This window comes from Puma concolor, unplaced genomic scaffold, assembly GCF_028749965.1.
Source record: "Puma concolor isolate L17-30 unplaced genomic scaffold, mPumCon1.1.hap2 unalloc_scaffold_57, whole genome shotgun sequence".
NCBI lineage: Eukaryota > Metazoa > Chordata > Mammalia > Carnivora > Felidae > Puma > Puma concolor.
Window position 1 is genome coordinate 142,132 of NW_028240266.1, and position 22,187 is coordinate 164,318.

At 40.1% G+C, this 22,187-nt stretch overlaps 1 protein-coding gene across 1 annotated transcript; it reads left to right on the forward strand.

The window, feature by feature from the left end:
* Window positions 1–671: 671 nt before the first annotated feature.
* LOC147571127 (uncharacterized) lies at window positions 672–19,995 on the forward strand. Its single transcript, XM_086696616.1, has 15 exons — window positions 672–759; window positions 3,885–3,938; window positions 4,592–4,696; window positions 4,873–4,926; window positions 5,196–5,297; window positions 5,815–5,868; window positions 6,557–6,661; window positions 7,455–7,508; window positions 9,886–9,984; window positions 12,772–12,825; window positions 13,875–13,979; window positions 14,509–14,559; window positions 15,457–15,561; window positions 19,590–19,732; window positions 19,819–19,995. The coding sequence occupies exons 2-15, from the start codon at window positions 3,923–3,925 to the stop codon at window positions 19,993–19,995; spliced, it is 1,224 nt and encodes a 407-aa protein (XP_086552742.1). The 5' UTR covers window positions 672–759; window positions 3,885–3,922.
* The last annotated feature ends 2,192 nt before the right edge of the window (window positions 19,996–22,187 follow it).

Sequence of the window (22,187 nt, forward strand, 5' to 3'; positions counted from 1 at the left end):
AGAGAGAGAGGGAGACACAGAATCGGAAACAGGCTCCAGGCTCCGAGCCATCAGCCCAGAGCCTGACGCGGGGCTCGAACTCACGGACCGCGAGATCGTGACCTGGCTGAAGTCGGACGCTCAACCGACTGCGCCACCCAGGCGCCCCAAGCATCTATTTTTCTAACTAATAGATCAAATTTCATTCTGAAAGTAGTCTGTCCTGATTTTAGAAGACTCTCTTGTTCACATTAAGAAAATAAATTTGACCTATCATCTACATTGATTCTGTAGTTGAAAATGTTTGTTTGTTTTTATTACTGTAGTTTTCAGTCTGAAAACAAGGAGATGGTATTAATTATCCTAAAATAACTTTTTTCATTAGAAATAATTACTATTATCTGGAGGTGCCTGGGTGGCTCAGTCGGTTAATCGTCCGACTTCGGCTCAGGTCATGATCTCGCAGCTTGTGAGTTCAAGCCCTGCATCAGGCTCTGTGCTGACAGCTCAGGGCCTGGAGCCTGCTTCAGATTCTGTGTCTCCCTCTCTCTGCCCCTCGCCCACTCGCTCTCTCTCTCAAAAATAAGTGATAAAACATTTAAAAACTTAAAAAAAAAAAGAAATTATTACTGCTATCTGAAATGAAGATGTATACCAAATTTCTTATTTTCAAAGGTGAGAAGACTGAATCTAGTGAGCTAAAAAATGTTCTGGGAAATCTCGGAATTGAGCTCACAGATGAGGAACTAGAGAAGCTGCTGAAAATACTGCCAATTGATGGTGAGTCATACAAGTGTCTGTGGGAGCTTCCAAGGAAATTAGATTTTTGCAGATCTGCATGAAAATTTTCACTTCTTCTCAAACATGATGGAACATTTTAAAAAAACTAAAATGTAAGCTACATCTTAAAACAGTAAGTGTCGTTTAGAGTTTATTTTAGAAGCCAAGCAACTCCTCAGATGTAAGTTGCCATCAGAGCCAACAAATGTCTACTGTCTCCCTTCAGGGCTTATACCATAAGAAGGAAAAAGAGAGAGATAAGCGAGCAATGGAAGAAATTAAAAATAAAAGTCAGAATTAAAAAGAAAGCAAAGAGATATTTGTACAGTACAGTAGGCCCACTCAAGGGGACCAGCTTATCATATTGAAAAAGCCTTCTCTTCCTTAATTTCACTGTTATATAAAGATGAAAATTTTAGGTGAAACATTTTTTAAAAATTTTTTAATGTTTATTTATTTTTGAGAGACAGAGAGTGATAGAGCACGAGCAGGGGAGGGGCAGAGAGAGAGAGGGAGACACAGAATCCGAAGCAGGCTCCAGACTCTGAGTTGTCAGCACAGAGCCTGACGCGAGGCTCAAACTCACAAACTGCGAGATCACCACCTGAGCCGAAGTCAGACGCTTAGCCACCTGAGTCATCCAGGCACCCCATAAGTGAAATATTTATAATGGTACTACCGAATTATCATCCACATATTGTACAAGTAACCCAATATAGCATACAATTAAGTGAATTCTAATGTATTCACCACATTCATCACAACAATCAATTTTAGAACATTTTTATTATCCCAGAAAGATATTCCATACCTATTAACAGTCACCTCCCAATTTCTCCATCTCCCTCAGCCCTGGGCAACCACTAATCTATTTTCTGTCTCCATCAGTTTCCCTATTCTGGATATTCCACATAAATAGAATCATATAATACGTGGTCCGTAGTGACTAGTTTCACTTAACATAATGTTTTCCAGGTTTATCTCTGTCCTGTTATGTATTAATACAGTTGACGCTTGAACAACACGGGTTAAGAGCACTGACTCCCTGTGTAGTCGAAAATCTGTGTATAACTTTTGACTCTCCAAAAACTTAACTACTAATTGCTTACTGATGACCAGAAGCCTAACTGGTAACGTAAAGTCAATTAACGTACATTTTGTTGTTATATGTATTATATACCCTATTCTTACAATAGGTAAGCCAGAGAAAATAAGATGCTAATAAGAAAATCATAAGGTGGGGCACCTGGGTGGCTCAGTCAGTTAAGCGTCTGACTTGAGCTCAGGTCATGATCTCACGGTTTGTGGGTTCGAGCCCTGCATCAGGATCTGTGCTGACAGCTCTCTCTCAAAACTAAATCAACATTAAAAAAATAATTTAAGAAAATCATAAGGAAGAGAAAATACATTTACAGTGCTATACTATAAAAAAAAAAAACAAAACCCACGTATAAATGGACCTGCACAGTTCAAACCTCTGTTTTTCTAAAGTCAACTGTACTTTGTTTCTTTTCGCTGCTGAATAATAGGCTATTCTATGGATATAACACATTTTATTTATCCATTCGTTGGTTGATGCGCATTTGGATTGTTTCCACATTTTAGCTATTATGAATAATTCTCCTATGAACGTTCATGTACAAGTTTTTACATGGATATATATTTTCATTTGTCTTGGGTATATACCTAAGAGAGAAATTGTTGGGTCATATGGTAATTCTGTGTTTCACCTTTTGAGGAAGTGCAGGCTGTTTTCCAAAGAGGCTGCATTACTTTCCATTTCCACCAGCGGTGTATCAGAGTCCCAGTTCCTCCGCATCCTGGTCAACACTTGTTACTTCTGTCCTTTGATAATATCCTAGTGGGTATGAGGTGGTATCTTATTCTGGTTTCGACTTGCATTACCCTGATTGCTAATGATGTTAAGCATCTTTTCATGTGAATATTGGCTAAACGTATACCTCCTTTGGAGAAAAATCCACTCATAACCCTCATCCGTTTTTAAATTTGGTTATCTTCTTCTTATTGAATCGTAGAAGTTCTTTATACATTCTAGATACAAGTCCCTTATATTTTCTAGATAGAAGTTCCTTATCAGATACATGATTGCAAAAGTTTTCTCCTGTCCTGTGAATTATCTTTTTACTTTCTTGACAGTGTTCCTTGATGCACAAAAGATTTTTAACTTTGATGATGTCCAGGGTATAACTTTTTCTTTTGTTGCTTGTGTTTGGGTGTCATATATTACAAAAATGTCTAATCTAAGGTTAAGAAAATTTACAGTCATGTTTTCTTTCAACATTTTTATAGTTTTAACACTTACAATTAGGTCTTTGATCCATTTTGAGTTACTTTTTGTATAAAATGTGAGCTAGGGATCCAAAAGAATATTCTCTTTGCATGTGACTGTCCAGTTGTCCCAGCACCATTTATTAAAAAGACTGTTCTTTCTTCATTGAATGTGCAAGTACCTTTGTCAAAAATCAGCTGACCAAACATTGGAAGGTTTATTTCTGGATTGTAAATTCTATTCCATTAATGTATATATCTAGTTTTATGCCAGTACCTCCCTGTCTTGATTACTGTCACTTTGTAGTTTTTAAACTCAAAAGTGTGAGTCCCCTACTTCTTTTTCCTTTTTAAGATTACTTTTGCTTTTTGGAGCCTGAGCTTTATCATATGAATATTAGGACCAGCTCATCAGTTTCTGCAAACAAACCAGCTGGAATTTTTTATAAGAATGTATTGACTCCGTGGATCAGTTTAGGGAATATTGTTACATTCACAGTATTAAGTCTTCCAATCCATAAACATAGGATGTCTTTTCATTTATTTAGGTCTTCTTTAATTTCTTTCTATAGTGGTTTAGAGTCTCCAGAGTATAAGTTTTGTACTTCTTTTGTTAAAATTATTCTTAGGCATTTTATGCTTTTCATGCTCTTGTAAATGAAATTGCTTTCTTAAGTTTTCTTTTCATTTGCTTGTTGCAACTCTATAGCAATACAGTTGATTTTTGTATGTTGATACAAGACTGCATTTTCTGCTTCTGAAATTATTCAGTTCATGCTATTTTTGTGAAACTCGTATTCATTCTACCATTACATGAATTATGACTTTTCTTACAGCCAATGGAAAGTTATATCGTAATAGACTACTGAAGGCTATGAAGTCTCTCAAAAGTAAGTAAAAAACGAAATTATAAGGCATGTTATCTAGGTCTCCAGGTACACCATCCAAGCATGAATCTTGGCCCTATATAAGCTTTTATTTATAATTCTCCCAGCGTAACTACATCTTACCTGCTGTTAATATACACTTTCTCTTGGCAGGAAGTCCACTGTCTTCTTAGATTTTTTTCAACTTTTTCTCAAGAAGAAAAACCAACCCTGGCAAAAACAAACAAAAAACCCTGGTTGTTATTGAAAAGCAATGGTCAGCTACAATAATCACTAATAAGTCAAGCCAGTAAACAAAAAAGAACCCTACTTTTTATGCAGAGTAATTAAGTTAGTGGTCTGCAGTTCTGTTTGTTCCAGCACCTTAACCTTGTCTTACTTTGTAGGCTTGTCCACAAGAATAGACTAAAGGAAATGCGGTTCTGACTCCATTGACTTTCTATTTGAGTCTTTAAGTGGAAAAGCCTATTTGGGATTTCAGCCTTGTCAAAGTGTAATAATAACAGAGGCATGAAATATATTTTATCTTTTGTTTCTTTTGTTTTAATAATATGTGGTCATTGAAGTTAATAATAGTTTTCCTAAAAAACATTTTTAAATTTTACTATTATACAACTTTTTTTTTTCAAGTGTTGCTTTACTGTCTCTTTCCTAAGATGGGAAGATTAAAAAGAATTACCTCCATACTAGTTTGGGAAATATGGGAATGGGGCTCACAGACGAGGAATTTGCTGGATTGTCAGGAGACCTACAAGTTGATGGTGAGTACCAAAGGTAGCATTCAGGATCTATTTATCTTGATCTTCGATTTAAAGGGGTATCAATTAAAATTATGTTGTGAGACAAATTTAGCTGGACTTTATTATACTCTAAAAACAAAGTGTATCTTTTTCTGAGCTCATGTCATTGATTACATGTCTCTTTTGGACTTCTGTAGCAAACGGGAATGTTGATCTGCATGACGTGATGGAAGGAATGAAAGCTATTACAGGTGAGCACAAAGTCACTATAAACCTAAATTCCCATTGGAACACTGACTATATTTTACCATTAACCTTAAATGCCATGTTGATTCTGTTACTGTACTCCGTATTATAAATATTTGCCCAGAGTTGGGCTTTGTGGTATTCGTGTTTTGGTAATAAAATTTTAGCTTCAAGTCTTGGTAAGAAGACCCTTACTCTCTTAAAAAAATAATCTAAAAATAACTTTTTTAGAGTCACTAAATTTCCCTCACGAGCCTTTCTCTTTCTGATTAAGGGAAAGTTGACATCAAAAACCTGGAAACCGTTCTAGGTGACATGGGAATCAAGCTCACAGACCAGGAACTTGAAGATCTGAAAGAAAACCTGCCAGTCAGTGGTGAGCACGTGAGATACCATTGGATTTTGAGCTTTAGGTGTTATGTACCGTTAGCAATGAAAGGAATGGAACGAGGGAACTTTTTACGCAGAAGAGGTCCAGATTGTAGATGGGACAAGAACACTGACAAAGAAGTTGAGAATGTAGTATTTGGACACAGGTGGCATGGCCACTAGAAGAGTCTGCGAAGTTCTGAGGACAACAAAGTTTGCCTTTCCAAAATGGCCGCTTTTGAATCTCATCTTTTTGTTATCAAATTCAAGAGTTGATATTTTATGAAATAGAAAGTCAAATTTACATTTTTTAAATAAGTATATTTTTAATATTTTAAATCTTTTCTTCTGTTCTATATTCAAGCATATTCTTTGAATCAGCTTGAATTGCTGAATGGCTATTTAAAGTGCATAACAAAATGCCCAGTAACAAAATGCTGTTATAATCTGAAGGGGAGGAGAGCGTTCTTATGCTATTTTATATCATTTTATGAGCTTCAAGTTATGTGTTTTTTCTGTTACAGTTGATAATACAGTTGCTCTGAAAACTTTGAAGGATGAAGTGAAAGCTTTTACAGGCAAGAATTTGTTATAAATGATTTGCAACAAATTGTGGTTTACACTAAAAATTTTAATAGCATTTTCTCAAAATTCTACTACTGCTTTACAGATTCACATACTTTCAGTATTCATTTTGATAAATATGTGCATCTACTGATCAACATCTTAATCTAACATTATCTGGGTTTATAAGTAAAACAAAAGGACTATTTCTTCATTGTAAGTCATATATTCTTTGATGCTTTTTTTCAGTAAAAGTGCCTGGCTCTTATTTATACACCCAAACCTAGATGATCACAGCAAAAGCAGGGTGGAGCTGTAGAAATAAAAGTCCATTACCAACAGCTAATTACATAGTTTTAACAAAGTAAAGTAAAATATGTCACACTTTGTTAATTGTGTCTTGTATCATACTAACCGTCTCTTGACCTTATTTCTGGATAATTATATGACCAGATTTGCTTCTGTACTATGTGATATCATTCCCAGTGTTAGGGATACATCCCATTTGCTAATATCGAGGGACAAATTCTATTTTTTATTTAGCATTTGACTCTTTTTATTAGAAAATCTTTCACTCCATCTTTCCTTTTCATTCTGGTATCAGAGTAAGGACTAGAGCAGCAAAAGTAAATGTTTAGATCATGTTAAATAATCAGATTGTCCGTTAATAGTTTAACCTGTAACTATTCTGTCTTTTCAAAGGAGAAAAGGTTGATTCCAGGGACCTACAAAATACTCTAAAAGACATGGGGATTGAGCTTACAGACAAGGAGGCCAAGCAACTGAGGAAAACACTGCTCCTTGATGGTAAGTGAATGCCACATAAATGCCACCATGCCTTCCAGGGAACCTGACTTTATGGGTCAGTGCGAGCCATTCTTAATCTTTTAGTAGTACAGTTTTGTCTTAAAATGCCATAAATTAATAGAGAAAGGCACTTCTGACTTGAAAAGAAATTCTTTCATTACCTCGTGGAACACAATCTGAAATTCATCACTACATTGCCATATAGTAATCTGAGTGACTAATACTATCCTCTCAGATTGGTATTAGTTTTGCAATAAGAGCAAGGAAACATAATGAAGGAGAAAGAGGACATCAGTAGAATAAAAAGGAAGAAATATTTTAATGTATTTTTTAGAATGGCACCATGGGAGAGTTTAATAAATGTCTGTAATTCCAAAGAATGGGTAAGTTTGTCACTGTGGAAAACACCTATCTATCTCTATCTATCTATCTATCTATCTATCTATCTATCTATCTATCTATCTATCTAGAGCACATGAGCAGGGCAGGGGTAGAGAGAGAGAGAGAGAGAGAGAGAGAGAGAGAATCTCAAGCAGGCTCCACACTCAGCACAGAGCCTGACATGGGGTTCAGTCTCATGACGGAGATCATGACCTGAGCCCAAATCAAGAGTCAGATCCTTACCGACTGAGCCAGTCAGGCACCACAAACATTTATATTTTTAAATGTCCACGTCGTATAACTATAAAATAAATGCATTTTTAAAGCAAATCATTGAAATGTATCTTTCTACAATCATATAATTTGTAATGTTTTGGTTTTCTGGAGATCTGAATTGTACTTTTTCTTACAGCCCACGGAAAGGTGTTTCAAAGCAGGTTGCTGAAGGATGTGAAGTATAATAAAAGTGAGTAAGAAGCACAAAGATGAGGCATATGAAATATCCTTAAGCATTAAATTTATATCACTAGGATATAACACCTTATTTTGCTTCTTGTACCACATCTATGTTTTTGCTGGTAGTAATCCTTACTTTATCTTAGATGAAAAGTTCTCTACTGCATTGTGGTTTTTTTTTTTTTTTTAACGTTTATTTATTTATTTTTCAACGTTTTTTATTTATTTTTGGGACAGAGAGAGACAGAGCATGAACGGGGGAGGGGCAGAGAGAGAGGGAGACACAGAATCGGAAACAGGCTCCAGGCTCCGAGCCATCAGCCCAGAGCCCGACGCGGGGCTCGAACTCACGGACCGTGAGATCGTGACCTGGCTGAAGTCGGACGCTTAACGACTGCGCCACCCAGGCGCCCCCCGTTTATTTATTTGTTGAGACAGAGAGAGACAGAGCATGAACGGGGGAGGGGCAGAGAGAGAGGGAGACACAGAATCCGAAACAGGCTCCAGGCTCTGAGCTGTCAGCACAGACCCCGACGCGCGGGCTCCAACTCACGGACCATGAGATCATGACCTGGGCTGAAGTCGGACGCATAACCGACCAAGCCACCCAGGCGCCCCTGCATTGTGTTTTTGAAGCTTTCTCTGAAGAAACAATTATATGAACAGAAATAAAGATGGAAGGAAAGTAAGGAGGGAAGGAAGGAAGGAAGGAAGGAAGGAAGGAAGGAAGGAAGGAAGGCAGGCAGGCAGGCAGGCAGGCGTGTGCAAGGGAGGAAGGTGGCAAGGAGAAAGGAAGAAGGTTTGGGACTTACTCCAAAATGTGAGCAGAAGCAAACAAAACAATCTCAGAGTAAGAGTTTAGGAAAGGACTATAATTTCTACTTCTTGGTGGAGATTACTGGTTATTGCTCTTTAGTTACACTTGCTCAGCCCTGCCCCACCTAACTTTTTCCTGGGCCTGTATGTTTAACGTTTGAGGAAACAAATTCTAATTCTAACTCTGCTTTTAACTCTTTATTTTTTTTATTTTTTTAATGCTTTTTTATTTTTAAGAGAGAGACCAAGAGAGATAGAGTGCGAGTGGGGGCGGGAGGGAGCAGAGAGAGAGGGAGACACAGAACCCAAAAGCAGGCTCCAGGCTCTGAGCTGTCAGCACAGAGCCCAATGTGGGGCTCGAACTCACAAACCATGAGATCATGACCTGAGCTGAAGTTGGACGCTCAACCAACTGAGCCACCCAGGTGCCCCTGCTTTTAACTCTTTAAATTGTAACTCAGCTTGTAAAGAGCTGTACATATATATTGTCGTTTTGTTCTTTGCTCGAAAATTTTAGCAGTTATGCTAGATTGTGAAGTCATTCTCTTTTAGCAGTATATTCATGTAACAGCACCAACTATTACTATCTTAAAGAGATATTTGCACCCCCATGTTCATTGCAGCATTATCTGCAATACCCAAGACAAAGACACAACATGTCTCTTGACAGATGAATGAAGAAAATAGAATATATATATATATATATGTACATACATAATACATAATAGAATATTATTTGACCGCAGAAAAGAAGGAAAGCCTGCCATTTACAAGGATGAAACTTGAGGGCATTATGCTAAGTGAAATAAGTCAGACAGAAGAAAACAAATACTATGTGAAACCTCCTATGGGTGGAATCTAAAAAACCAAACTCATAGAAACAGAGACCTGATTGGTAGCTGCCAGAGGCAGGGGGTTGGGGAGAGGAATAGGTGAAGGTAGTCAAAAGGATGCAAACTTCCAGCTATAAGAGGAGTAAGTTCTGGAGATATAATGTAAGGCACGTTGACTATAATTAACAACACTATCATATTTTTGGAAATTGCTGAAAGAGTAAATTTAAAAGTTCTCACCATACACACAACCAAAAATGTAACTATGTGAGATGACAGATGTGTTAACTAACCTTATTGTGGTAATCATTTTGCAGTGGATATATATGCATATATTGTACACCTTAAACTTATACACTGTCATATGTCAATTATTCAATAAAACTGGGGGAGGGGCGCCTGGGTGGCTCGGGGGTTGAGCGATGGACTTCGGCTCAGGTCATGATCTTGCAGTTCGTGAGTTTGAGCCCCGCGTCGGGCTCTGTGCTGACAGCTCAGAGCCTGGAGCCTGCTTCGGATTCTGTGTCTCCCTCTCTCTGCCCCTTCCCTGCTCATGCTCTGTCTCTCTCTGTCTCTCAAAAATGAATAAACATTAAAAAATTTTTTTAAATAAGATAAAACTGGGGGAAAGGGGGAAAACATTCATGTCTGTTAGTTGAAGATAATAATATACGTTCATGAATTTTTCTAAATATTTTGTATTCATTCCATTTTTTCTTTCCTTTTCATGTTTTCAAGGAGGGAAGATTGATGTAAATAACCTGGATCCTGTTTTAGAAGCCATGGAGGTCAAGCTGACAGAAAAGGAACTGAATCTGTTAAAGGATCTTCTGCGTGGTGAGCATTATAGAAAACACTGTGATTTTAAACAGATGTTGTGCTTGCAGAATTAATTTTGACTGTTTCGAAGGTTTAAATTATTTGTTGCCTGAAGGCATTTGAATAGCTTGCAGAAGAACTCAGGGAGGAAAAAGGCTGTGTGTTTTTTTTTTTTTTTAACGTTTATTTATTTTTGAGAGAGAGCCAGACAGAATGTGAGTAGGGGAGGGGCAGAGAGGGAGACACATAACCCGAAGCAGGTTCCAGGCTCCAAGCTGTCAGCACAGAGCCCAATGCCCAGGAACCGTGAGATCATGACCTGAGCTGAAGTTGATGCTCAACCGACTGAGCCACCCAGGTGCCCCAAAGGCTGTTCATTTTTGTTGCTTTAAAACCTCTCATCGGGGCGCCTGGGTGGCGCAGTCGGTTAAGCGTCCGACTTCAGCCAGGTCACGATCTCGCGGTCCGTGAGTTCGAGCCCCGCGTCGGGCTCTGGGCTGATGGCTCAGAGCCTGGAGCCTGTTTCTGATTCTGTGTCTCCCTCTCTCTCTGCCCCTCCCCCATTCATGCTCTGTCTCTCTCTGTCCCAAAAATAAATAAATGTTGAAAAAAAAAATTAAAAAAAAAAAATAAAACCTCTCATCTATTTCTTTATACATCTTGGACTATGGGTGGATGCTAGTGAGAAGGGGAGGGATTTTTGTTGTCTGGTTTTACAAAAATAGGATCTGCAATGTGGTTTTTTTATTTTTTCTCGCTGATCCATATATCACTGCCATTCACACCATGGTGCAGAACATCATCCATGAGAGGCTCCACTCCTCAGTGCCAAGGCCATTGTGTGTACCTGCCAAATACAGTCCTCTCTGTGTTCTGACCATTGAGCCGGATGGCTTATTCGCTTATAAAAGAATATGAAGATTTGACAGCCACTAAGTGCACCTGTCATTGACACAGGGTTCTCAAAACTAAAACCTAGAAATGCCACACACCTGTCTGTGCCTTCAGGAGAAAGCTCCATGTGTCAAATCTTGATAATGCAGTATGTCCCGTGTAAAGAGGAGCCTGTGTAGATTGGCACATTCTGAGGAATCTGTCAGTGTAAAGTGGTAACATCTGCCTTTTTTATTTACAAATGTAAATGAAATGTAATTATTCAGCCATTCCTCATTTCTCTATTCATAGATATTGAGATGCTTTCTTTTCTGGTCACTATAACAAAGAAAGTTAACAGAAAAATATGTATAGTATTACAATTTTTAAAAAATATATGTAATACACTTTATAAACATAAGAAAGTTCTGGAAGGCTATACACAAAACTGTTAGTAATAGGAGAGGTACTGAAGCTGAGGAGAGGTAAAAGAAGGGACGTTTACCTTTTCTTAAACGCTCTTTTTTTTTTTTAGTCTGTTACACAAAGTATGTTTTAAATTCTACTTTTTTAAGCTTAATTTATTTTGTGTTTAATTTAAGATGAATACATGGGGTGCCTGGGTGGCTCAGGTGGTTAAGCGTCCAACTTCGGCTCAGGTCATGATCTCACGGTTTGTGAGTTTGAGCCCTGCATCAGGCTCTGTGCTGACAGCTCAGAGCCTGAAGCCTGCTCCGGATGCTGTGTCTGTCTCTCTTTCTGCCCCTCCCCTGCTCACATTCTGTGTGTGTGTGTGTGCGTGTGTGTGTGTGTGTGTGTGTGTGTGTCAAAAATAAATAAACATTAGGGGCGCCTGGGTGGCGCAGTCGGTTAAGCGTCCGACTTCAGCCAGGTCACGATCTGGCGGTCCGTGAGTTCGAGCCCCGCGTGGGGCTCTGGGCTGATGGCTCAGAGCCTGGAGCCTGTTTCCGATTCTGTGTCTCCCTCTCTCTCTGCCCCTCCCCCGTTCATGCTCTGTCTCTCTCTGTCCCAAAAATAAATAAACGTTGAAAAAAAAAATTAAAAAAACAAATAAATAAATAAATAAACATTAAAAAATTTTTTAAAAAGATGTATACAAATGGTGTGGTAAAATGACAGGATTTGGGCTATGTTTTTATCTACCAATTAGGTTCAGCGGATCACTAAATTGACCATTTAAGTAACTAGTTCCTATCAAATATCCCTCACTGCTTAACACTGGTCTCTACCTGCCCATTGCATCAACATGTGCTAACACAAGATAACAATCCTAACGAATACTGAGAGATACATAATTTTAAAAAGTGAGGAAAGTAAGATTGAAGGATTACTCAAATCACACAAAGCCACTAACGAATGTGGACCTGGCAGAGTTAGAACATTTAATAATTGAAGAAAAAAAATTGTACATGAATAATATGTACATGAATAATATGATAGGACATTCAACATACAGTGTTTTCAATTTCAAAAGATTTTAAAGGACCTCTTGGAACAAAGTCAATCTTTTGGTAAAGGTTATTTTTATATGTCTCATTTCAAAGTTCAAAAGCTGTGGAGTACAATAACCTAATTTGCTCAGAAAAAAATCACATCCCAACACACTTGTAACAGTCGGCATTGAATTCATTGTTTCTTCTAAGAATCATGGAATAGTTATAACCTGAATTTTCTTAAATATTAGGTGAAATAAACTTTGACAGTTTTCATCTTTATTATTTAATAAAACCATTTAAGATTTTTTTTCATTATTTATTATTAAATCTTGGTCCTCATTGCTAATGAATTATTTTCCTTGGTCATCTTCTGGAACCATAAATCTTAGATTTAAAAAAAAAAAACCTCCTGTCCTGTGTATCTTTTTTCTGAGTCCATGTTATTGTTCTTCTCTGATTAAACTTTGTCGTACAGGCTCTAAGAAAGTTGATCTGCAAAAACTGACGAGGAAAGTAGAAGCTGTTGCAGGTGAGGAAAAAGTTACCAAATACATATGATTCTGATTCTTTACACATATTTTATATTCTTCCCTGTTACTTTATATTCCTTTTAAATTATGATATTTTGGGGCACCTGGGTAGCTCGGTCAGTTAATGTCTGACTCTTGATTTTGGTTCAGGTCATGATCTCACGGTTCGTGAGATCAAGCCCCGCACCTGGCTCTGCACAGAGCCTGCTTGGGATTCTCTCTGTCCCTTTCTCTCTGCCCCTCCCCTGCTTACTCTCTCTCAAAATAAAGAGGCATTAAAAATAATAGTAAATAAATTAGGCATAATTTTTAATAAACTGATTTCCTGGACTTTGGTTTTTCAGGGTTTTCTTTTTTTTTTAAGTTTTTCTTTAAATTCTAGTTAGTTATCATATAGTGTAATATTGGTTTCAGGAGTAGAATTTAGTGATTCATCACTTATGTAACACCCAGTGCTCATCATAACAAGTGCCCCCCTTAATACCCATCACTCATTTAGCCCATCCCTTGCCCACCTCAGTTTGTTCTCCATCAACCCTCAGTTTGTTCTCTATAGTTAAGAGTTTGCCTCCCTCTCCCTTTTTTTTCCCCTTCCCCTATGTTCATCTGTTTTGTTTCTTAAATTCCACATATGACTGAAATCAGAAAGTATTTGTCTTTCTCCGGTTTGTCAATGCTTTAACAACAAAACATAGTGCCATATTTTGTTAGGCCCTGTAATGTCATTTTTTCCAGATTTTTACTAAACACATATTAGTGCAATAAAAAGAGACTAAAGTTTTATTACCTACTAGTAATCTCCCACAACAGAATATTATGAAATGCATTACTCTGCACTCTGTTATTTTGTCTCTATTATTACTAAAGTTATGGAAATAAACACTTTAATATTTTACCATAACTACAGTCAAACGGGACTCATTTGACTTTATTACAGATTGAGTAGTTGGTGCTAATAATTAAACAGCAATAAGAGATTTCATTATTATTTAGAATAACTAGATGGTTCTTTAAAATCTCACATGTTACCATTTCTGTCCTTTTAAAGGAGAGGAAATTGATGTCAATGACATGGAAACAGTTCTAGGAAACATGGGAATAGAACTCACAGATAAAGAACTCTCACAACTGGTGAAAAATCTGCCAGTTGATAGCGAGTATTTAAATAAAAATGTAGTCATACAGGGAAGTGTATTGTTAACTTGTGAAAACTTGTAAAATTGTCTCTATCTTATTGCTTGTCAGAAATAAGTTTATGATTCATGTTACATAATTTTAAATGACTATTATATGTTAAAATTTTCTCTGTGCCAAATTTATCTTTGGTTTGAGAAGTAACCATTGTATCATCATGACTCCTATCATCAGGATTCAGTTATATTACTTATAACTTTTGAGTCTATCAAGAGATGTAAAATTTAATCCAGAATAAATGAGAAAAAGAGAAAGGAGTGATCTAATAGGGGAAAATGAAAATATCACAAAAGAAAAATAAAAGATATTTTTCAGAATGGCAGAATGTCAGTATCCCCATCCCTTATAATTTCATTATTTGCCACTAAATCAGAAAATTTCTAAGGCAGTTCACAAAAGATGTCTTACTGAAATTGCTGATTTCTTACTAGACAGTAATGAAGTTCCACATGGCTCTTCTGTGATCTGAATAGTCCTTTTCCTTACAGATGGAAAGGTCTATCGAAGAAGGTTGCTGGATGGTATAAAGTTTCTTAAAGGTAAGGGAGAAACTTAACAAAACACAAATCAGTCTGAGATCATCACGTTTGGCATTTAGACTAATTCCTTGTGATTAAATTGTCAACTCTGCCACTTAACACATTATTATATACTTTTGTTTCTTTTGTAGATGATCGTGTTCTTTAGGAGATCATCTTTTATGTTGTAACTTGGAAAGAATTCCTATGCTTTCTTGGGATTTTTCAAACTTTGACAGAAGTAGAAATTATCAGAGCCCAGGCTACATAGCAAAAGTAAAGGGAAAATTAGCACCTCTTCAGTTAGTTTATTCAGCAACAAAGGACTACTAATCTGACATTTAGACCAAGAGAGCAAGAGAGTGCTAGAAAGTCTCCAAGAAACTGAAAGAACACGGGACTGAATAGGTAGACAGGGAGCAGGCCAGGAAAAAGGTCATGTCTAAGCAAGGTTCCGAATACCACCTTCATGATTTCTGCCAAATCCACACACTATTGGTACTACTATTAATATTTTCACTGATACTGATTTACTTTTTACTTAAATTAAAAAAATTTTTAAATGGTAATGGAAAAACAGCATGCCTTAACGTAACTAGACGTTAATTGTAAAAACGAACACAATGAAAATGAGACAATAGTGGTTAGAAAAGCTGGAATTGTTATCACCCTACTAGAATTCTCTGAGAAGTCATTCTGTCACCTTTCAGTTTTTATACTGGGCGTGCTTATATTAAGATTAAAATTAAAACAATAAACTCAAACTCGAACTCTTATTATTGACTCTGTCCTCCTGTAAAGATCTCATCAGGCTTTGGTTTTTTGGAGGAACATGATAACCATCATCCTCTCGAGGTGAGGGTTTATCCCACATTTTAGGGACATTAACTGTTACCTGTATACTTCTTTTTCCATAAGGAGGGAAGATTGATTCCAGTAAAGTGGGTGAAGTTTTGGGAGCTATGGGCATGGACCTCACTGAAAAGGAGCTTAAAGACATAATGCAAAATCTGCCAGTTAATGGTGAGCATTTTGGATGCCACTGAACACTCCAGAAAAACTACTTTTGTAAGCCTATTTAAAACAATCATTCAAAATGCTTGTTTGACATCAAGAAGGCATTCTGAAAAGCTTGGGGAAAAAAACTCAGGTCCAAAGAAAGAACGCATCCTGTCTGTCGCTGGTTTCACATGCACACTAGAGAAAGATTTCAAGATAACTCGACTTTTTCACTCAACCTTACCTTTTTATCCCTACAGAGTAAGGGAGAATTGATAGGTATTGCTCAAATTACAATTGAGCTCCTTGGCCACATTTGCTAATGCGTGACATCAGTATTTACAAAAAGGGTACTTAGTATAGGTGTGGCTATCTGTAATGTTGTTGTTTTTTTTCCTTTGTTAATGTGTCCAGAGTATCCCTGCACTACATGGCCGCCATCTCAGTGTCTGTCTGTGTCTCACCTTCACATGGGTCCTATGGGGAAAAGTCTATTGCAGGCAACTTAAAACAGTTCTTCTCTAAATCGGTAGCCGAGTGAAGTCACAGAGGTCACAGAGCCTCCCTTCCACCAAATGCTGTTACTGAAGCAATCACAGACCCTGCCCAGATTCAGTCTAAGCTTTTGGTGGGAGATGTATCAGTCACACTGTAATAAGATCGTGTGGGGCGGGAAATCTATGTCTCAGCCATCCTTGAAACATATGTTCTGCCACAGCTCCTTTTACTCAGCATACGTGTTTTAGATTCATCTCTGGTGTTGTCTGTGTCAGTGATTTGTTTTGGTGGGAGTTAAGACGGTGGAGCAGCATGGGGACCCTGAGCTTGCCTCATCCCTGAAGCGCAGCTAGATCAGGACCAAACCATGTCAAGCACCTAGGAAACTGAGCTGAGGATCAACACAACAATCTGCGTAACTTGAGCCACAGAACTCAGCAGGTACACAGTGTGGAGAGGTGGACCGGGGGAGAGAAAAGCCACGGAGGGTAGGGAGCTGTTTTTGCTGAGAGAGGACAGGGAAAAGAGAGAGGAAGAGAGCGCGGTCCATCACAATCATGAAAGAACAACACTTCCCTGAAAGTAGCTGGAGAGAAAGAGAAAGAGTGAAAACACTCTCAGGGGACTGAACAAGAAATCTGCCCCCCAAAATCTATTGATGGGAAGAAAGGAGAGGGTGTCAGTACCACCAGGATTCTATAAACAGTGGAGCACAGAGCCTGAAGTTCTGGAGGTCAGTGCCTGGTGGTGCTCTGGTGAGGAAGTAGGGCAAATCCCCAGGGGCAGGTAGTGGGGTTTGACGGGTCCTTGTGCCAATAGGGAGAAGCAGTTCTCCTCCTTGGGGTGCATTTGGTAGAGGCCATATGGCCTCCCCATGGGCAAAAGTCCCCGCAGACCCCAGAGAGCAGCCACATTTGCTGGTATCGGACGTCAGAGTGCAATGAAACCTGGAACCGGCTGTGTGTTGTGGTTTGCCACAATCCCTGACCCTCTGCCACTGCACGATCGCACAGATGTCTTCTGAGGCAAGTCAGCACCTGGCCATTGCTCAGCAAGACTCTCCCCCAGAGTTGGCACCGGTCCCAGCCTCAGGGGTCTCTCAAGTGTCTGGGGTTTTGAAACACAGCCCCATCTGAGATCAACTCTAGAGGGAGGTGCCACCTGGTAGGTGGACATCTTGGACACAGACCGGGTAGGGACAGGGAGTCGAGGAAGGCCTGAGACAAAGGAGGGGTGCTTGATTGTGTCAGTGAAAGCACAAAGTTCCAATGCCAGAGACTAGGGAGCTGGGCGAAGCCACCTCTCCCTTGCACGCACATGCTCACCACACTGATCCACCCCAGCAAGCTAAGCAGCGCCACCTAGTGGAGAACAGACTGTTACACCAAGCCCCACCCAACTGCGCTTCCAGGCACATCTCCTCGAAGACCAGCACAAGTCACTCCACCTGTTTAGTGTACGGACTAAAGAAGACTTCATAGTTCCAGTTCTAGGGGAAACTGGATATAACTTCATTCAGGTTTCATTCCACCTGATGGTTCATTTATTTCTTCATTTCCTTTCCTTCTGTTTTTGCTTAAATTGTTTTCTGTTTTTCCTCTTTCTTGGATACAGAAAGAGAAAATTTTATTTTTATTTTTTAGACCTTATTCTTTATTTTTAAAAATACTTTCTTCCATTTCATTTTCTTTAATTTTATTCTATTATATAAATTTTCTTACCTTTTTTTATTAATTAACCTTTTAATTAATTTTATTAATTAACCTTTTCTTTAATTTTATTCTATTATATATATTTTCTTACCTTCTTTCTTTCCCCCTTTTCTTCCCCTTTCTTGCCTCTATTCTATCAAGCTTCTTTTAAGAAGCAGACCAAAACACATATAGGATCTAGCTTCTTTCATTTGATATTTTGTCTTCAATTTTTTAATTTTTATTTTTTATTTAATTAATTTTTCTTCCTCTAAAATGACAAAGCGAAGGAATTCACCCCAAAAGAAAGAACAAGAAGAAATGACGGCCAAGGGCTTAATCAACACAGATATAAGCCAGATGTCTGATGTAGAATTTAGAACCATGATAATAAAAACGCTAGCTGGTGTTGAAAAAGTAGAGAATCCCTTCCTGCAGAGATAAAAGAAGTAAAATCTAGTCAGGACATAATTAAAAATGCTATAACTGAGATGCAATCTCAAATGGATGCCACAGCGGCAAAAATGGATGAAGCGGAGGAGCAAATAGCGATATAGAAGACAAAATTATGGCGAATAATGAAGCAGAAAAAAAAGAGAGAAATATAGGCAAAAGAGCATGATACAAGACTTAGAGAACTCAGTGACTTATTAAAAAGGAATAACATCTGAATCATAGGAGTCCCAGAAGATGAAAAGAGGGGAAAGGGGCAGAAGGTTCATGTGAGCAAATTATAGCAGAAAACTTTCCTAATCTGGGGAAGGACACAGACATCAAGATCCAAGAAGCACAGAAAACTCCCATTAGATTCAACACAAACGGACCATCAACAAAGCATGTCATAGTAAAATTCACAAAATACACAGACAAGGAAAGAATTGTGAAAGCAGCAAGGGGGAAAAAAGTCGTAGATCTATAAGGGAAGACAGATCAGATTCACAGCAGACCTATCCACAGAAAATTGGCAGGCAAGAAAGGAGTGGCAGGATATATTCAACATGCTGAATAGGAAAAATACGCAGCAAAGAATTATTTATCCAGCAAGGCTGTCATTCAAAATAGAAGGAGAGAGAAAGGGTTTCCCAGACAAACATAACTAAAGGAGTTTGTGACCACTAAACCAGCCCTGCAAAAAATTTTACAGGGGCTCTTTGGAGAAAAGATAAAACAAAAAAAGACCAAAAGCAACAAAGAATGGAAAGGACCAGAGATTATCACCAGAAACACCAACTCTACAGGCAACACGATGGCTCTAAATTCATATCTTTCAGTACTCACTCTAAATATCAGTGGACTAAACACTCCAATCAAAAGACATAGGGTATCAGAATGGATAAGAAAAAAGATCCTTCTATATGCTGTTTACAAGAGACTCATTTTAGACCTAAACACACTGACAGATTGAAAGTAAGGGAATGGAGAACCATCTATCATGCTAATGGTCATCAAAAGAAAGTTGGAGTAGACATACTTATATCAGACAAACTAGATTTTAAAATAAACACCATAACAAGAGATGAAGAAGGTCATTATATCGTAATTAAGGAGTCTGTCCACCAAGAAGATCTAACAGTTGTAAATATTTGTGTCACCAATGTTTCCACCCAAATATGTAAATCAATCACAAACATAAATTCATTGATAATAATACCATAATAGTAAGAGACTTCAACACCCCACTCACAACAATGGACGTATCACATCAGCAGAAAATCAACAAGGAACCAATGGCTTTGAATGACACACTGGACTGAATGGACTTAACAGATATATTCAGAACTTTTCATCCTAAAGCAGCAGAATACACATTCTTCTCGAGTGCACATGGATCATTCTCCAGAAACTGGTTGCTTCGTCCCGCAGGCTCTGGACTGTGTGTATGGGGGGCCAGGGAGTGCAAGGAGGAGAGATTTTGTGCCTCTGAGTGTGTGCCCAGCCCTGCAGGCCAGAGTCCTCCAAGGGACCAGCCCCAGCGTGAAGGAAAGACCCCGCCCAGCAATGACGAAGTGACTAGGACATCTTTCCATAGCATCTGGGAGGAACAGGCAGGGCCGGATGTGGGCCGCTGACCTTCTCCCTTCCTCCTGGAGAGGAAGCTCCTCCTGTAGCCACCTTTGTGCGGACCACTGGGCGGTTACAAATGCATTCCCTGCCTGTCGGATCTCTTCCTGAGAGTGAGGGGCAGCCCACCCAGCCCGGCCCAGCCCCCACCCCGGAGAAAGCCAGCCCAGGAAAGGAGCAGCAAGCCCTGGATCCTGACCAGTGCTGATGGGTGGGAGGCGAGGACCCGGAGGCCAAGCCAAGGCCTTCCCCCCACCTCTCTGGGAGCTCGGCTCCCTCCCCTCTCCCATAAGAAAATAGACACAGGGTCAGAAAGGACTTCCCTGAACTAATAGGACAGAGCCCAGCCAAAGGCCTGAACTGGGGCCAGCAGATGGATGGTGAGCATCTCTGGGCAAGGAAGGTGGTCAATAAATTTGATTGATTTATTTTATTTTTTAAAAATTGTGTTCATGTTGACTTGTTTTTGAAAGAGAGAGAGTCAGAGCGTGAGCAAGGGAGGGGCAGAGGGAAAGACACAGAATCCGAAGCAGGCTCCGGGCTCCGAGCCGTCAGCACAGAGCCCAGCGCTGGGCTCGAAGTCAGGATCCGTGAGATCGTGACCTGAGCTGAAGTCCAACACTCAACCGACTGAGCCACCCAGGTGCCCGTCCGTAAATTTGATTTAACAAAACACGCTTGCAGCATGTAGTATGTGCCCTTTATAATTATTACTTTATTTAACACCCCCTCCCCCAACTCTATGAGGATGGTGCTAACATCCTGCTCATTTTACAAATGCGCAAGTTGAAGCACACAGAAGTTAAGTGACTGGCCTAAGAGTGCCCATCCAGTAAGGGGCAGAGCCGGCTTTTGAACTCAGGCTGCAGAGTCGATGCTCTTAAGTCATATGCAACCCTACCTCCCAAAGGTACAAAAATAAGAGCACTGCTTGAGCACCATATGTATACTAGGCGCTATCACAGTGTCCTGCCTGGAACCCACCACCTGAGAGACCAGCATATAACTGCCACAGCTACACTGCAGCTAGGGTGATTAGGGTGATCAGAGCTATATCGTGCAGGCACCAAGGGCAGTTATACCGTGAAGTGGGGGGAGGGCAGGAGACAAGGGGATGAATTCCATCTGGTGGCGCCACCCACCGTGCGTTGTGCCAGGTACTTTCAAACATGTGATTTCACTTAATCCTTGTAAAAACCTCATAAGGAAAATGAAGGTCAGAGCAGTCAAGTAACTTACCCAAGGATGCACAGCATGCCACTGGCCCCACTCGGGCCTCTCTGATAGCCAGACCTGATGGCTTTCCAGTATACCAGAGCGTACTAGGACTACTTGCCAATTAAGGAAACGGGGCTTGGAGAATTCAAGTAGCCGGCCAAGGTCAACAGGTGGCAGGGGGCTGAGCCAGGATCTGAACATAGGTCTTTCTGATGCCTTGATGAGCAACTGTCAAGGTTTGGGGTTCTTCCTGGCCCGCTGTCCTCTGGGTCCCAGTGTGGAGGGAAGGAGACAAGGGAGCCTGTGCCCTTGACCCCCTGGCAGAGAGACCTAACCATGTCCATGAGCACTCAGGCCCCCTGAGGCTGGCTGATCCCCAGTGGTTGTGGACGATCAGCCAGTGCAGGTGTTGGTTTCAGTGGGGAGGACCGCACTGGTCCTCTGCTCTTACCTAAGGGGCCCTTTCCACTCTCCAGCCCCAGCCCTTGGCTCTAACAAGGCTTTGGAGACCCCCGCTGCGACCCACCTCTCCCGATTTAAAAAAAGAAAAGATAGTAAATATCGCCTCTCAAACTGTGTGCTATTTTCTTAAAAGCAGGGGCAGACAAAAAGGCCCCACCAATTTCTGCCTTGCCCTGGGCCCCATAACCACAGCTCCAGTTGGGGGACGGTGGAGGGGGGGTTCCGTCCCAGCACCGTGGGTGAGCAGGCAGGGGCCAGCCCGGCCTGGGTTGCCAACCCCCTAATCCCTCTCCGGTGGAATGTGCTTGATTTCAGGAGGCTAAGGTTTTGGGGTGGGGGAGCTGCAGAAGTCCCCTTGAAAAAGCCTAACGTTCAGGCAGGCTGTGGCCCTGCTGTTTGACGGTTCTTGATGGATGAGCCCCCGACCCTCTTGTCGAGCCTCCTTGTCCCCCCTCCTCACGCACCCCCCTCACTCTGTGAGGTCTGGCTTGTGCAAGGAAGCCTGTCAATGTTGGGACACGTTGGCCCCATGGCCTGCAGCGGGACGGAGGCCTCTGAGGGATGCCTGCTGTCTGGCCCTCTCCTCAGAGAGCTCCTGTAGCCCCCACGCCTCAGGGTTTTGGGCGCTTCCCTTTCAAAGCTGCAAAATTATTGCCATTAATGCCGCTTGTCTCCTGGAGGCACTCAAAGTACAGCGAAGGGGCCCGGGATGTGGAGGAA

Coding starts and splice junctions, on each gene's coding strand:
- LOC147571127 (XM_086696616.1), top strand. Junction 4,927..5,195: donor AGGAATGAAAGCTATTACAG/GTGAGCACAAAG, acceptor TTTCTGATTAAG/GGAAAGTTGACATCAAAAAC. Junction 7,509..9,885: donor GGATGTGAAGTATAATAAAA/GTGAGTAAGAAG, acceptor CATGTTTTCAAG/GAGGGAAGATTGATGTAAAT.